This window comes from Dermochelys coriacea, chromosome 4, assembly GCF_009764565.3.
Source record: "Dermochelys coriacea isolate rDerCor1 chromosome 4, rDerCor1.pri.v4, whole genome shotgun sequence".
Taxonomy (NCBI): Eukaryota; Metazoa; Chordata; order Testudines; family Dermochelyidae; genus Dermochelys; species Dermochelys coriacea.
The window spans coordinates 45,784,260-45,796,596 of record NC_050071.1 but is presented as its reverse complement, the minus strand read 5'-3'; the positions used below and the strand labels follow the sequence as shown (position 1 = coordinate 45,796,596).

At 42.5% G+C, this 12,337-nt stretch overlaps 1 protein-coding gene across 5 annotated transcripts in view; it reads right to left on the bottom strand.

The window, feature by feature from the left end:
- The window catches only part of ABHD18 (abhydrolase domain containing 18), a 48,395-nt gene extending 36,077 nt beyond the window's left edge, over nt 1-12,318 (bottom strand). The window contains exons 1-2 of one of the 5 annotated variants that reach the window (XM_043513409.1): nt 12,187-12,318; nt 4,764-4,872 (exon numbers count right to left, since the gene is read on the bottom strand). In XM_043513409.1, the coding sequence (XP_043369344.1) occupies nt 4,764-4,855 (92 nt within the window). In that variant the 5' untranslated portion in view covers nt 4,856-4,872; nt 12,187-12,318. Of the gene's footprint in view, nt 1-4,763; nt 4,873-11,774; nt 12,074-12,186 lie in introns of those variants that run through there. The other 4 variants (XM_043513407.1, XM_038398240.2, XM_043513408.1 and 1 more) reach the window with 4 other exon arrangements.
- Between the last annotated feature and the right edge of the window lie 19 nt (nt 12,319-12,337).

Here is a 12,337-nt window from a genome sequence, read left to right as displayed (position 1 = left end):
ATTCAGAACTACTCAAATAGAGTCGTTCACGTGTTGAGGTGACCAGCTCAAATCAGCCAGTCATTGAGGTAAGAATAGATTAAAATGTCTTTCCTTCTCAGATGAGAAACCATGACTTCCATGCACTTGGGAAGACCCTCAAGATCAGAGAGAGAGAGAGAGAGAGGCCACAGGGAAGCACTCTGCATTAGTAGTAAGACTTTCCCACAAGTAAGCTGAAATATTTCTTTGGGGCCAGGTGAATTGCAATATGAAAGTGTGTGTCTTTTAAGTAGAGTTGCAAATCGATCTTGAGGATCCTAGGTGGGGATTATGGACCTCAGCATCACCATCCTGAACTTGAACCCATAGATGAATTTGAGTCAGAGTTTCAGGACGGGGTCCCATTCCCCTTTCTGCTTATGATCACAGTAACCCACCCTGCCCTGGAATTCCAAGGGCATTCTTTTACTGCTCTGAATTGCTCAGGAAGGAAGTGGACTCCCTCCTACAATATCTCATGAGAGGGGTCCCAGAAGGGATTGGGGATGGGGTGGGGAAGGTTTGCAGGGGACTGAAACTGGATAGAGAATCCTTGTCCAAAGGACTCCAGAACCCTTTGGTCCCAGGTAATTTGGTTCTATACCTCCCAAAACAAACAGCTCTCAAAAGGGGAGAAAGCGCTGGATCTGCTGGCTCTGCAAGGCTCTCAACTGCACATTCAAACCTCCTATTGCAAGGTAGATGGAAGGTGTGTGTCAGAGGAGGAAGGGGCAGAAGATATCTTCATCTAGAACTTCTGCCTCTTCTTCAGTGGCTCAAACAATCTCTGCTGTCTGTAATAGTACTCAGATGGTTGTGTCTGCCTCAGACAGGGCCGAGGCTTGTACCATCTCCTTCGTGGAGCAAAGATGCATACACCCAGAGAGCAAAAGATTGTCTTTGGTATCCTTCAACATGCAAATAGCCTCATCCGTATTATTAAAAAAAAGTCACAATCCTCAAAGGGGAAGTACTCAATGGTTGCTTGAGCCTCCTTCAGTATTCTCAATGACTGCATTAAGAGGCCCAATGAATTGCTATTATGCTAGCCACTGTAGGTGAGGTGTTATGAGCAACCTGTATTGAGGTCTATGCAACCAGCTGTCCCTCCTGCTCCTGGGATTTAAATTCCTTGTTGTGTTCCTGTTGGAATTTGTTGTTGAATTGGGATGCATGATCCCAGTTCAGAAAGCTGTATTTGGCCAGGAGTGCTTGGTAGTTAATAATGAATGCTTATAGGATGGCTGAAGAATACAAATTCCAATTAAAAAGGTCCACCAAGATTTTAGGATCTTTAATCTTGGGAGCTGCTTTTTGTGGACCCTGTCGTTTGGACTTCTCTTGGACAGTGACTATGATCAAAGAGTCGAGTGTTAGATGGCTAAAGAAATATTCAAAGCCTTTGGAGGTGATCTGATAGCGCCTGTCCATTTTCTTAGATTTAGGCATAGAGGAAGGAGTCCAAAGGTCTCTAACTGGTTCCATTAAGGCAAGCCATGGGTGTTCCAGGGCTGGAGTACCCATGGGGAAAAAAAATTAGTGGATGTTTAGCACCCACCAGCAGCCAGCTTCTCCCTCCCGCCCCCCCCCGTCCACCAGTGGCCCCGCCAATCAACTCCTCCTGCTCCATCCCACCCACCACGATCAGCTGTTCCGTGGGGGTGGAGCAGGGACAGGTAGAGGCAGGGCAGAGGTGGGAGCTTGGGAGAAGGGGTTGGGTGGGGGCAGGGCCTGTGGTGGAACAGGGGGTTGAGCACCCCCAGGGTCTGGAGGAACTGGTGCCTGTGCATTAAGCTGTTATTTATTGACACTACCAATCTACTGAGGACGAGAACATGTGCAGAACATGGAGAAGTCTGTATGACTTCTCTTGTCCTATCTTGACTGGGATTTCCAAGATGTCTGCTATCCTCCCGAGAAGTTCTTGGAAGATCCAGCAATCATCAGGCTGGTTTGAAGCTATAATGGTTCACTGAAGAGGACAAAAATCACTGTCAGGACATGTTGGGTTTCTGTCTCGTGAAAGTCCTCTTGCTCACTCTCTGCATCAGGTGCATGATCTGCCAGGTGAGCGAGACCTACAAAGGAAGGGTGATCTTTCTCTAGTTGCCTGAGATGCAACAGGAGTCTTGTGAGTACGATGCATCCCATATAGGACTCAGAAAGACCATGACTGCATGAGGTTCTGGAAGGAGGTGCAGGCCATGATAGGTCCCAGGCAAAGTACTGCTTGTGATTGTCCCTGTCCCATGTCCCTTGTGATTGTCCCTGTCTCATGTCCTCATGTGGATTTCTGAATGCTCTTTCAGGCAGAGTAGGCTCATAAGGGTCCAGGGACCAAAGCAGTTGGGTGAAGCAGATCTCTTGAGTAGGACCATGAGGCTTCTGAGCTGGTGGCACTGGGTTTCTTAGTAGAAGCCAGCAATGGAAACTCAGGCTACTCCAGAACTGTCAACTCTCCCAGTCCTGTGAACTGTGCAGATACTGCAAAGAGAGGCTCCAGAGGTGAAGATTCAGAAGGAAGGGTTGCAGGTACCATCATCAAGTTGGTGTGAAAGACGTTGGTGCCAAGGTTTTAGTTACCAAAGGCACAGTCTTGGTCAGAATGTGCTTTCCGTGCTGGTCCAGAGAGATCTGAAGAGTGCTCTTGAGGCTGGCTTCAGTGTCAGCTGCTTGGATCGTTGGTAACAGATACTGGGAACATCAATGGCTATTGAAAAGTGCACCAAAGCCAGTGGGACCCGATCTGAGCCTTGACTTCCCTCCTAGCATGATCTGTTTGGAACTGGAGAGGACGATCTGTGTCTCCCATCACCATGCAAACTGTGTTCCTTCAGGCCTCTCTCTTTAGAGGACTGGGCTGCAGTGAAGGATGTTCTGGCTGACTCTGGAGTGGAGGAATGGCACATACACAGACGCAGAGATGGCAGGCATTCCTTTCTGCAGTCACAGGAGGTAAGAATGAATTGGAAAGCAACTGAGTCTGCCCCTGCCCTTTATACATTTGTCTACAGAGTGGTGGAGGGTGCACAGGTCACAGGTGCAGCCCCAGCAGACATTGCTACTCAAAGGGTCTCATGTGCATGAGGTTCAGGTGCACCTGAAGTGGAACATATGTGGACAATCCACTTATAGAATCCTACATTTTGGAATTAATTTAACCAGTGATAATCCTTAAAATACCTTGGAATAGTTTAAACCATTATTACTAGTATTAGCATTAAAGCAGTGCCAACTAAGAGTGAGGCCTCATTGTGCGGGGGGCACTGTACAAATATAAAACAGACTCCACCCCGAGAGATTACAAACTAAATAGTACATCTCGTTGAAAAATTTATGACGTTTTTCCCCTGTAAAAAAAATGCTGTTTCATTGAAATTGAAATTTTCTGAGAGAATGCGGTGATTTTGAAAAATTTCATTTTTAAAAAAATTTTAAAGTATTTTGATAAGGTCAAAATGCTGTTTTGATTTCTTTAATATTATATTATAAAATATTAAAGATGTCAAAATAAAAATTAAATGTTTTGATTTACTCAAAACAAAATATTTTCAAAAATTTTGTTTTGCAGTAAATTTTGAAATTTCGTTTTTGTTTGAATTTGGACAACTCTAAACAGACAAACCAGACAAATGGTTGGGAAAAGAAGCTAAGCTATCTAATTCCCATCTAAGGATGTGTTGCAAGGTTACTACTATATCTCTCTTGTAGTCTCAATGTACATTTACAGATCTCCACCAACTGCTCCAGACAAAACTTTCTCAACACAGTTTCTTGCTCAATGTATTCCTTTGTTTGTAGTATTTATGTTTGCACAAAGTCCATTTCTCAGAAATTTAGATCTGTAATTTCCATTTTAGCCTAATATGATATATTATTCATTTTATACACTCAGTTATTCAATATTTAAATTTTAAGAAACCACAGTACGTTGCTCGTATAAAAGCAAAAGCCTTTTAAAATCAATCCACTCAAAGATTCATCAAGGGGAATTAACATCGTATTAAACTATTTTACATTAAATTTTGGGGAATATATCATGCTAACATATAAACCTTAGACAAACACGAAATCAAAACCTGCAGAGCAAAAGCTCTTTCTTGTTCTTAATCAACTCTAAAAAGAGATTTTTCTCTCTATATAACTCATTAAAAATGGATGTGCAAAATATAGCCATTTTTCCAAGAGAAACCAAATGGAGAAAGCAAGGCATATACCTATCTTACATTGTATGTTGTAAAGTTTATATTTAGCAAACTAACTTCTTTATAAACCTTTAAGTAAAAGAGAAAGCCAGTGAGTTCTTTTCTAATTTTAGAGGAGATGCCTCCTTCCAAGGTATTTTACAAGCTTTGCCCTTGGACAACACAACCTATCTAGCTAGCTTTATATAAATTCAAGATCTTTTAAAATGTGTTATCCTACACCAGCATGTTTAAGTTTCCATTAATTGGATTCTTTGTTTTTAAACAGACTTTTTAACAGCAACATGTATTTTTTTCTTACCATAAAATAGTTTAGTGTATAAATGCATTAATTTAAAAATTAAAATATTTAGTTAGTTTCTGAAGTCTAATTAATCCTATAGTGTGTTTTTTTTCTTTTTTTTTTTTAGCAAATTGAAAATAAAACATTTTTAGTAAAAAAAATTTATCTGTTCATAATCTTTAAACTAAATTTACTTAGATTAACAGTATGAAATATTTTGTGATTTTTTTTTTTCTGTGAGGGAAAATAATTACCTTTTCAGATCTTCTGGTCTTCCCCATCCTTGGATGAAAAGTTTAGTGAGGAGAAGCCGTCTGTACAAAATATCCAGTTTACTCACACCCATTAGTAGCAAGCTAACATCTAAAAGAAGAAAATGAGGCCTTAAGTGGGTGGTTTTGGAAGAATATCATTTATTTTTTCTTCTCAGCCAAGAAGCAGACACAGCAAAGAAGCTCAACAAGGCATCACAGCCCCTCTGAGGGAAACTCAAACCCAAGTGAAGCAAAGCCCAAAGAGTCCAACTGATCGTATTTTGAACACCTGCATAATCTGTAGTGCTTAATTTTGAGGGCTCAGGTAGGCACAATTTAGAAGAAAACCTTTCTACCCCCATTCAGTCCCTGAATTCCACTCTCATCTTCCAGAGAAAAACTGCAGAACTAAAACTATCATTTTGATGTAAAACTGTGATGCAGCTTATTCTGTAAAATTGGATTTGAAACAGATATGGATCTTCAATTTTAGATGCTAGAAGAAATTCAGATTCATGTTCCATCAGCTACATTTCAACCTCTTTCATCTGTTCTAGTCTCAATTTATCAATAGACATGAAACATTTTAATTATAATTTCAAACACAGTTAAGTTTCTGACCAAAAATAAACCTGTAAGGAAATGTAATCAGTTACTTCCATATTCAAAGAAAAACTAATTATCCAAAGTTACCAGAGCGATAAGTGCTTATCTTATCCACAAACAAGTGTTATGTTTTTATATCGGTACACAATAGTATCGTGAAAATAATCTGGAAGGAATACATCTTAATTGTAATTCGATTATTTTGTTCTACAAAGGGGTAAACTTTGAGGGACACAAAGCAGGTTACTCAGTGGTGTTAGAAATTCACAGATCACACAAATTACGCAGAGCACAATAATGCTGCCAAGTTTTAGGAATGGAATTCTTGTTGATTGAGAGAGCTTGAAAAAATGTGGGGAGTTTGATTTACTTGCAGATGTGAGAGAAACATATATGCTCTGTGGAATAACATCTATTTATCATGCTGAGAGTAGGCCATTTTACATGAACTAATCTGAGTGGAAAAAATGCTTTTCAGATCTGGGAAGACCTCATTATCATTAATCCAGTTTTTCATGGAAAACTCTTTTATAGAACTGACATACTACTTTTTGTCAACTTTGCACTATGCACATCCTATTACTTAAAAAACTAATCCCATGATTAGCAGAGTTTTGTTACCAATTCTCTCTACATTTCTCAGTGCATACAAATTCTAGAAAATATGTAATGCACTTTAAAGTGCAATTCTCTTTGAAGTTAAGACACAGACATATTACTGATGTACTGAAGTGAGAGGCTGCTATTCAGCAGGCAATTATATGGTCCCAATATGTATCATTAAATTTGCTTGGCTTTAACTTTGTGATCAGTGCTATAACTCAGAAAGGAAAGTCCATTTTCTTCAACTATATATATAAAGAAAGCTTTCATTCAGATTATAACAGATCCCTACAAAAATGCACGAGACTGATGCTAAGGATATGAATGCTTGCTAGAAATGTGGAGTACAGGAACACTGCTGAAGGAGTGCTCTGTCCTTATTGAGTTCTGGAAGAATATACTGGCTCAAGTTAATTTTATTCTTAATTCCCCATTTAACTATTCTGTTTACCACTTGTTTGTTCTTGCAAGCCTGAAGTGATTGTACCTCACAGATTCATCAGAGTGATTCCTCTCACAGGCCTCTGAGATGGCTAAGAAAACAATATTGCAAAATTAGCGTTCTTCAGAAAAGTGCTGCAATGAATTGAGAGTTAGCAGCTCTGGGACAGTAATTGAGGCTTTAGCTACACTAGAAAGGGTTCGCTGATAGAGCTATACCAGCAAATCCTCCTAATGGAGACGCAGCTTATACCAGCAACATTTCTTTTGCCGGTATAGTTTATATCAGTTCCCCAAACAAAAGTTATAATGATAAAAGGACTCATTTGAAGGTATAACTGCCTCTACATAAGGACTTTTGCCACCCTTGGTTAAGGGGTGTGACTGGAAAATCATACTATCAAAATCCTTGACAGCATTCCTTTCAGTGAAGGATGCTTCTTACTTATGTTGAAGTTTGATCAGGAAATAGTATTTACTGACAAAAATTTTAGTTAAAAACCTACACTTACTAAAATAAAGCGGAGCCACTTCTGTGCACTTGATACACCAGGCAAAAAAGTTAAGCTATTCGTTGTGTGCATCACAGAACATATGATCTTCCAATTAAAGTTTCAGGATTTTTCTACACCTAAGAAAACAGAGGATTTTATATCAACTAAAAAATTAAATGTATAACAAAACACCATTTGTGGTATGAAACATGTACTGATAAGGGGGATAATCAGCATATTTCCAAATCTCTATCCTCTGCATGATCTAAGGAACCTTGCTTACAACCCTACTGACAATGGAAGTTAATTTATGCAGTTGTAGTTTTTATTCATCTAGTTTTGTATCTGAAGTGCTGTTAACTTGAGCCCATCTCACACTCCAATTGCAAGCTCTTTTAAATATAAAAAAATGATTAGTATTCACACCCTAATAATGCAGTACTTTGCATGTCTATAAGGCCAACTATTGAAGGATCTCAGTCATTTGTAAACAAAATAAAAACTAATATGTAGAATAAATGTCTATTTTTGTAAGCAGAAGCTACAGACTTCAACCAGAAACTACAGAACTGGAATTAATTTGCAAACTTGACACCATCAAATTAGGCCTGAATAAAGACTGGGAGTGGCTGGGTCACTACAAAAAATAATTTTCCCTCTGATACTCATACTTTCTTGTCAACTGTTTGGAATGGGCGACATCCACCCTAATTGAATTGGCCTCATTAGCACTGACCCCCCACTTAGTAAGGCCACTCCCATCTTTTTATATGCTGTATATTTATACCTGCTTACTGTATTTTTCAGTCCATCTGATGAAGTGGGTTATAGCCCACGAAAGCTTACGCCCAAATAAATTTGTTAGTCTCTAAGGTGCCACAAGGACTCCTCGCTGTTTTTGCTGATACAGACTAACACAGCTACTCCTCCGAAACCTATACTCAAACTGAATCTGTGTAACATAACCCCTCCCTGACTCCCCAAAATAGTGCTACTCCTAAGAAGCAGTAACAGTCAAATTCTGACATCAAATTTAAGGGACAGAAATAAGTGCTTTATAACCTCTGAAAAGCCAGGAAATTTTGCTTTCTAGTAGTATGAAGTCTTAATTCCTAGCCCTGTCAGTCTCAAGCAGCGAACTTTAAAGTCACGTTATTCTGATCCCCATCTTGCTTTGTTTATCCCACTGTCTTTCCTTCAATACTTTCTAATCTTTTAAAATTAGATTAATGAACAGCTTCAGTCATATAAAATAATCTGAGACATGACATCAGTCACGTTGGTATTGAAACTTATACGTGAGGACCATCAGAACAACATGATTTTATAGATGGGTATCTTGCAACATGTCAAGATCAGAAACACTTGGGTAAACCAGTAAAATTGCTTTCAGAACCTTTCTTTTTCAGAAAGGAGAGCTATAACTCTGCTGCAACTATGGCAATAATCCATATAAAAAGAAGGGAAAAGGCACCATTGCCAAGGTTAGAGTCACCCCAAAAACAAACATCCCTTGCAAAACAAATTTTGCTTCCTTACTTGCCCAAAAACCTTGAAAATTGTTGCTTTGGTTCTGGCTACTGTTCTTGTCTGCTGCTCAGTGCTGATCTATAATGACTCTCTCACTGGTAAATATTTTACTGATCTCAATTGTCTTTCCTCCTTTGCTAATGTGTTTTTTTACACTGTTTATTACATTTTATTCACCTGATTTCTTAACTACGCTAAGCATTACTGCCTGTTAATTCTGCTAGTCTCCCAGACAAATTATTAAAAAAAAAAAAATCTGATAGCTACACAAGCTGTTACTCCATTTCTGTTAAGGGGCCACACAGCAATATGGATTTCAATCATCAAGTTGGGGGAAAAAAAAAAGTTTCCAAAAACGGAGTCATATCACTCTAGTTACGTATCACCAATTAGAAGCTCACTCAACAGAAGGGCTTTTGGTTCAGTTTATCTATTAGCAATCAGTAAATGAGATGTACTTTGAACAGATCTGAGGTTGGCCAGGATAACAGATATTAGATCAGAAGTACAAGTGATTTTGAGATAATAAACTGATATTACATCAACCCCAAAACACACTGCTGGACAACTGGAGCATGTTAAAAGGATGCTAGGACACAGGATGAGACAATTCCTTGTATTCAATTAACTACATTGATTCACATTAGGACTGCCCAGCAGCTCAGGACCATGTGAAATAAAGAGGACTGAAACTAGGAGTATCAGCCCCTCCCCGCCGCCACTCCATTGGAAAGGGTTCAGAAAAGGGCTACAAGAATAATTCAGAGTCCGGAAAACACGAGTTTCACTGAAATACTTAAGAAGCTCTCTTTATCTCAGTATACTCTATACTCAATATATGCATGCCCCAATCCCATGCCCTGACCCCCCCCAACCCAGAACCCCTTCTTGCACCCCAAACCCCTCATTCCCAGCCCCACCCCAGAGCCTGCACCACCAGCCCAGAGCCCTGATTCCTTCCTTCACCCCAACCCTCTGCCCCAGCCCAGAGCCCTCTCCCACACCTTGAACCCCTCATTCCCAGCCCCACCCCACAGCCCTCACATCCACACCCCAGCCCTCTGCCCCAGCCCTGAGCCCCTCCTATGCCCCAAACCCCTCATCCCCAGCTCCATCGGGTCGCGGGCATCAACAATTTTCTTCAACTGGGTTCCCAGAAAAAAAGTTTGAAAACCACTGATGCAGAGTATATACCAAGGTACATACCCACAGGCTTCCAATATGTCTTTACTAGCCTAAGCCAGCGGTTCTCAACCAGGGGTACGGACACCCCTGGGGCTATGCAGAGGTCTTTCAGGGGGTACATCAACTTATCTAGATATTTGCCTAGTTTTACAACAGGCTATGTAAAATGCACTAGTGCAGCAATTCTCAAACTGTGGGTCAGGATGCCAAAGTGGTTCGCAACTCCGTTTTAATGGGGTCGCCTGGGCTGGCATTAGACTTGCTGGGGATTGGGGTTGAAGCCAAAGATGGATGGAAGCTGAAGCCAGAGGGATTCAGCCCTGGGAGGTAGGTCTCAGGTTTCCACTTTGGCAGGGCTTAGGTTACAGTCCCCCTGCCCAGGGCTGAAGCCCTCAAGCTTTGTCCCCTTCCCTGCAGAGTGGTGGGGGTCGGGCTTCAGTCCCACAGCCCAGGGTGGTGGGGCTGAGGTTTCAGTCCCCCTTCATGGGGTCGTGCAGTAATTTTTGTTGTCAGAAGAGGGTCGCGGTGCAATGAAGTTTGAGAAACCCTACACTAGTGAAATCAGTACAAACTAAAAATTCATACAATGACTTGTTTATACTGCTCTATGTACTATACACTGAAATGTAAGTACAATATTTATATTCCAATTGATTTATTTTATAATTATATGGTAAAAATGAGAAAGTAAGCAATTTTTCAGTAACAGGGTGCTGTGACACTTATATTTTATGTCCAATTTTGTAAACAGATAGCTTTTAAGTGAGGTGAAACTTAGGGTAAGCAAGACAAATCAGACGCCTGAAAGAGGTACAGTAGTCTGGAAAGGCTGAGAGACACCGGTCTAAGCAATGTCTCACTGTCTACACTGCTATTTATACCTATGCTTGGGGGACCAAGCGTATATGTACGCTACACATCATCATAAGAAGTGGGCTGTGTAGAAGTCCACTTTATGATCATAGTGGCTCCCCTGTGGCCTTAAAATCTATCAATTTAGTGCCAGGATACTAACTATAAAATTGAATAAGAGGGGAGAAATGACCAATGGTCTACTGTGGTTAGTTACTGCCAGTTTTATTTTTAAAATTACCATTTACACTATGACATAAGATTGGTGATACTTAGGGGAGAGGAACACAAAATTCTAGTACAATTTACAGTAACTACATGTCCTAATATTCTGAATTTCAGTGAATCAAAAGTTGTAAACTGTTCTAGGGATGGTGAAATGTAGGCCAGGGTTTAAAAAAAAAAAAAAAAAAAAAGACGCTACTAAACTATGAGAATTGTAGGTCCATCAAGCCCAGTATCCTGTCCTCTGACAGTGGCCAATGGCAGATGTCCCAAAGGGAATGAACAGACAGGTATCACCAAGTGATCCATGCCCTGTCACCCAATCCCATTCTCTGGCAAACAGAGGCTAGGGACGCCACTGATGGACCTATCTTCCAAGAATTTATCTAGCTTCCTTTTGAACCCTGTTGTAGTATTGGCCTTCACAACACCCTCTGGCAAGGAGTTCCAGAGGTTGACAGTGCGTTGCGTGAAAAAATACTTTCTTGTGTTTGTTTTAAACCCGCTACCTATTAATTTCATTTGGTGGCCCCTTGTTCTTGTATTATGGGGAGGAGTAAATAACACTTCCTTAGTTACTTTCTCTGTACCGCTCATGATTTTATAGACCTCTATCATATCCCTCCAATCGCCTCTTTTCCAAGCTATTATCTTCCGCTGTAGGTTGGAGAAGAATGAAGCCAAAGCTGTGATAAGACTGGATTAGTTTCTCAGAGGTTTTCTGGAGCGGGGCAGGTGAGCGAGCGGTGACAAAATCGATTTAAACGGACAGATAGGGACGTGCTTTAAAACAGCAGTCACGACCGCGTCGGGGTGGGGGCCTGGCCATAGCCAGCTGCTGAAACTAGGGATTACACAGTTTCGCCTTCAGAAACCCGCTATAAGATCGTTTCAGCACCACGGGGCACCTGCTGCTACAGAGACCCGGAGGGAAGCTGGGCACCAGCTGGCCAGCGCAGGGCAAGCGCTCTCCCGCCAAAGGAGCAGGAAAGGCGGCGGGCCGGGCACCCACAGGGAGCGGATGGCGGAGCGAGCCCGGCTTCCCGCACCCCTTCGGCTGGAGGCGCCGACTTACTGAGCGCAGGCGGAGAGGGCCCTTCTCCTTCGAGTCGCGTCCCCAGCAGCCAACGAGCGCGACGCCGTCCCCACCCACGCCCCGCACGGAGGCTCCTCGGGCAGCAAGTCCCCGCCTGCGGCGGGAGAGCCCCCGGCCCTGAGACCGGCCAGAGACTCCCACCGCCCGACACTTTCCCGGGGTCGCCCACTGAGCCGGGTAGGCGGCTCCCGCTGCCGCACATGGGGGAAGGGCCGGCGGGTCCCGACGGTGTGGGGCGGGGAAGGGCGGAAGGTCGCTACCGGGGCGGTGCTACCCCGCAGCCGGCCCCTTCCGGAGCGCAGTCGATGAAGCGGGCCGGGGAGGAGACTAGCTGCGAGCGTCCACCTTCACACGTGACTAGCACCCCCCCCTCCTCCCTCGAGCGTCCTACCATCCCACGTGACTGCAGCCCGCGCGCCCGCGCGAACGGCGTGGGAGCGCGTGAGGGCGGCTCGGGTTAGCAGCCTCCTGAGCGACGCCGCTGGCGTCGGCGGGAAGAACGACAACAGCTGGCGTCGCGGGCGGGGAGGGGCGGTAGCGAG